At 43.7% G+C, this 4,698-nt stretch overlaps 1 protein-coding gene across 1 annotated transcript in view; it reads left to right on the forward strand.

Annotated features, from left to right (window-relative positions):
- Window positions 1-620: 620 nt before the first annotated feature.
- Window positions 621-4,698, forward strand: part of rassf9 (Ras association domain family member 9) — an 11,832-nt gene continuing 7,754 nt past the window's right edge. The window contains exon 1 of the mRNA XM_084335337.1: window positions 621-807. Coding sequence (XP_084191463.1) covers window positions 761-807 — 47 coding nt within the window. The 5' untranslated portion in view covers window positions 621-760. The remainder of the gene's footprint in view (window positions 808-4,698) is intronic.

Here is a 4,698-nt window from a genome sequence, read left to right on the forward strand (position 1 = left end):
TTGCAGGGTAATACATAAAGCAGAACAGACCATTTACAGTTAAAATGGGTTGGGTGACAGCTGCAGGTATGTGTGTATACAACTGCGATATAGAGTCCTTTTAGTGAGGAGGATCAATTTTACCATTTCATGGGAATGTGCATCATGTGAATGTCTAAGGATGCGTGTGTGTCACTCATTTGTTTGAATACCCAATATTCATATTATTATTAAACACTGTTAACTTATATACACGCACCCTTCTCGGAGAGGAATACATTTAACTGCAAAGGAATGTGAATCACTACTACCCACTTTCAAAACCAATCTCAAAGAACACCTACGGGAGACTGCAATTCGAAACTGGCCCCTGTAAATGTCCCAACCCCAACCCCCTCCAATGTACAGTAAATTACCAAGTATGGTTTTGTCAATATTCCAATGTACAGTTTTGCTTGTACAGTTGTATGTATTGAGCTGTACTGTACCCATTCTGCAATCTGTTAATAAAGTTTTCAATCAATCAATCAATCAATCAATCAATCAATCAACTTGAGGGTACAAAGGGGGCAGAGTTTGTATTCCATTTTCTTAAACGCCACCCTCATCCCTGTATGGGACGGCCTCCAGAGTGCCGGTGGGACAGAGAGCGAGTGTCTGGGACGAGCTGGGACGGGACGCCTCTCAACTTCTCCTCCAACACGCACAGAGTCACGGACGGGCCGCCATGCCGCGATCAGCGTAATAACCCATTGGAATAATAATAACACTGCGCTGAATTATGGCTCCATTCGGCAAAAACTTCCTCAAAGCCCGCCTCAAAAGCAGGTAATTTGATGAGTGAGGTTATATCCCGCTGTATTTTCCAGTGTTCAGCTATTGAAAACCCATCTGCACTGTGCCATATATGTGGAGGCAGGCCAGGCATAGGCAGGTTATTGCTGCAGATATGACAACCTATGATTTGTTAATAGAATATAATAAAGGAAGAACGTTTTCCAAACGCAATTCCGTTTTGCATGATCCCATCCCTTTTTGACTGTGTAAGCTGTTGTACAGTACAGTCAACCTATACGGGTTCGATTTATATTCCATATAGGCTCAGAAGTCAGGACAGTTTCTGTCAAATTAAATCTCTAGATGATTTGTGACGTGTATCTTCATGTTGCTACTATAACGCCGACTAGGGAATGTGGCGTTATTTTAGTCCAAGTTGCAGCAGCAATGTTCAACATTTACTGCGTGTGTGCGTGCGTGCATGTACGTGCGTCAGTGCGTGCACCTGACTGTGCGAACTCTTAATTGATTATATTGGGCAGTATCAATATCAGTAGAGGATCACAAAACATAGTCTACACTGTGGTACACCTTCTGACATCACCACGTACAGTATTCTCTGGCGTTTTGAACAACCCGGTGTACAGATAGAACTTTCTGGAAACTGGTTTAAGTTCAAATGGATTGCCTGACAGAAGGTAGCATTAGCCCTTATTAAAAGGGTGTACCTATCTCCAGTGTAGACAGAATGAAATATGTTATGTACAGTATCATGGAGTAGCTATTAGGCATACATTTTTAGATCTGATCAAATAGGTGTTTTGACCTGCTCCTGAGGCACAGACTACTCTGTAATTATTATGTACAGCAGATAGTTGTCCATAACCGTCTCAACTTGGAGACCAGCAAGAGAGCATTCTTGGTTCAGGGTGAGAGAGATCCTGTCATCAACACTTGTATAATTTGGCTCAGCAATTTCCTTAAGTGGCTAGCTTGGCTTTTTTGATGTCCCCCATGGCTCCAGCTGGGGGTTCACCACATCAGATTGACTGGGCCACAACAAGTGATCTCTCAGGGGGGCAGAAATTATTTATTAACTGCAAAGATTTGCTGCGGTTTATCAGTACAGTGTGGTAAAGGGTGTCTTTACAGTATAGGACACAGTCCAGTCCCCTGGAGAACGCCCATCTGTAATCTCTCTTTAATTACGGGAAAAATAATTGTTTTTGTCGGCTTTAGCTGAGTCTCGTACAGCCCAAAACTCATCAGAATTATAGATGGTTTGGACTATATGTTCAGAAAAAGAGAAGGCATTTATATTAAACTACAGTAAAAGCCCATCTTTGACAGCGGCACCAGTGTGGCAGACTGACTGTATTTGCATCGCACACACACAGCTGAGCTGAGGCATCTTTGATCACTTCAAACGGTCTGGCAGAAGCGAGCTCCAGTGGATGTCTCACTGTTTCATGTTGTGTAGTAATTACCTTTTCGCTGCACCTATAATTATGTCAAGTGTTCAGATCTGTAGATATGTCATATTTGGATTTCAGAGACTGCCTTTTACTCACTTTGAGACGTTGAGTGACGCAGGCCAAACAAATGGAAACAAAGTTAAATGAAGGTTTATATAGGAAATCTCAAGGGCGATAGTGGATGTATTTGGTTTTCAATCTGTAATATCCTAGGAAATTGTCATGTCAGCATGGAACATAGTGCGTCAAATGACTCTCTAAATTGTTGCCCTCTGCCTCAGATGGTATTGAAAAATGGTATTGAAAATGAAAATGGGCACCAAACAATCACACACGTACGTTGCCAACACAACGCAACGTAATGTAATGTGATGTAAATGGCCAATTCCACTGTAATGGTAGCCTGACACATACTACATCCCACATGGTGAACAGTGACTATATAACGTCTGTCTTGACTCTAAAACTGTATTTCCAAGACAGTTTGATTCCACACATTTGACCAAGCAAAAAAACAACACTAAGTCATCCATATAAACTAGTAGCTTAAGCAAACCGAGCCTCGCCAATACAATGGGAGGTGGGGGGGGCGGTTGATGTGTTGTGTCTCCTCCTCACAGATGCCTATCTGCCTGGGAATCCTCCCAGAGATCAACAAACCCAGATAGAAAAGTGATGTTATTTCCTTAACAAACCCCTCATCCTATTTAAGATAAGAACCAGAGGAAGCCTGTCCGGTCCAGCTCAGGATAGCCCCCCCACCCTCCACCCCACCCCACCCCACCCATGCTTATTTGTGTCAGAGAGAGAGAGCATTCAGCTACGATAGACTGTACACCACATAGCAACGAGAGTACAACGAGATTCAATCTGCTCACACTACGCTTGGTCTCACAGCGAACTAGTCTACATATACATTTGGAAATAAATGTGTATACTATAATTTATTACAATGTTTGTTTTTATTGCTACTATTAGACAAAAGCAATGGAATCAAAGGATCTTCCACAAGTTAACACTACAGGTGTCGTTGTACCTCTGACCTGAGGTAGTGTTACTGCTGACTGTCAATACAGAATGTGTCGCCTAACGATTGCCAACACATTGCGACACTGGGGGTGAGATTTCTCTCTTGGCTTGTTATGACTTGTTCAAACCACACATGTACTGTACGCTCTCCACTGCAACACGTGGCCTGCTGACTTATGAAGTTATTGCACTAGTTGAACCAAGCTCGTCATTATTTGAGGTTTATTAAGAGCGCTATGCCACTCATAGCTATGCCGCTATGAGTTTGTGGGCATTTCAGTGTAGCCATTTATGTGATACCACATGAATACGGTACACCACATGTACAGTGTGGTTTCTTCTCAGACCCCGTGCCTCACCAAGGACCTCCTTTAACAGTTCACGCAGGGGTCAACTGCGGCTGCTCAGGTTTCCCGTGTGCACTCAAACATGAAATAGCGAGATCCAAATGATCCTGTATTACATACTGCTCAGCAGTCGTCCTAAATGCTTAGTTGCCTAACTCCAGATTAAGGTGATGACAGATTTATTTAGTATGTTTGGGTGTAAACCACAATACACAATACACACAGTCAGCTGGCGGATTTCAACTCAAAGTGCTCGAGTTCATCATAATATTATCACGGAGTCTGCCATTTATTGCTCAATCTCGTGGCCTATAAGGGTACCATCATTTGTTGCTGCCTGCCCTCCATCCATAGCGTAATCTCAAGCTATGAATATCAAGTGGGATCCAATGTGACAACAACCCTCATGAATGTATTACCCGCTGTGCAATCAGTTCAATGGCCTGTGTGTAGTATTTGTATTTGTCCAGGCGGTGAGCGTGTTGACTCAAGAGCAGTAAACAGCCCGTTCCCTACACAGAACAGTAGTCAGCCTGTTCCCTACACAGAACAGTAAACAGCCTGTTCCCTACACAGAACAGTAGTCAGCCTGTTCCCTACACAGAACAGTAAACAGCCTGTTCCCTACACAGAACAGTAAACAGCCCGTTCCCTACACAGAACAGTAAACAGCCTGTTCCCTACACAGAACAGTAAACAGCCCGTTCCCTACACAGAACAGTAAACAGCCCGTTCCCTACACAGAACAGTAAACAGCCCGTTCCCTACACAGTTCACTGTTTTTGGCAAGGCACCACTGATCCCAGCAGTCTCAGCCAAACTGAAAGTCCCCGGGCAAAGGCAAGCAACAGGGTTTGTTGGCTTGAGGACGTCCTGACATCGCTGAGCGGGGCCTCCAGTCCTGATGCAGTTCTGTGCTCTAAGGAATTCCTTTTAGCTCACTGTACTATGCAGAAGCTCAGACTGGAACCCAGCCATGAAAGACCACACATTAGCTTTCTTTCTTTCTTTTTACCAGCACCTGCTGTTAGGGAACAATTCTGTTCCAGACAGATTAATTACTGTTGACGTCACACGCACGCACGCACGCA

The sequence above is a fragment of the Notolepis coatsorum genome, assembly GCF_963971535.1.
Source record: "Notolepis coatsorum genome assembly, chromosome: 18".
Classification (NCBI taxonomy): domain Eukaryota; kingdom Metazoa; phylum Chordata; class Actinopteri; order Aulopiformes; family Paralepididae; genus Notolepis; species Notolepis coatsorum.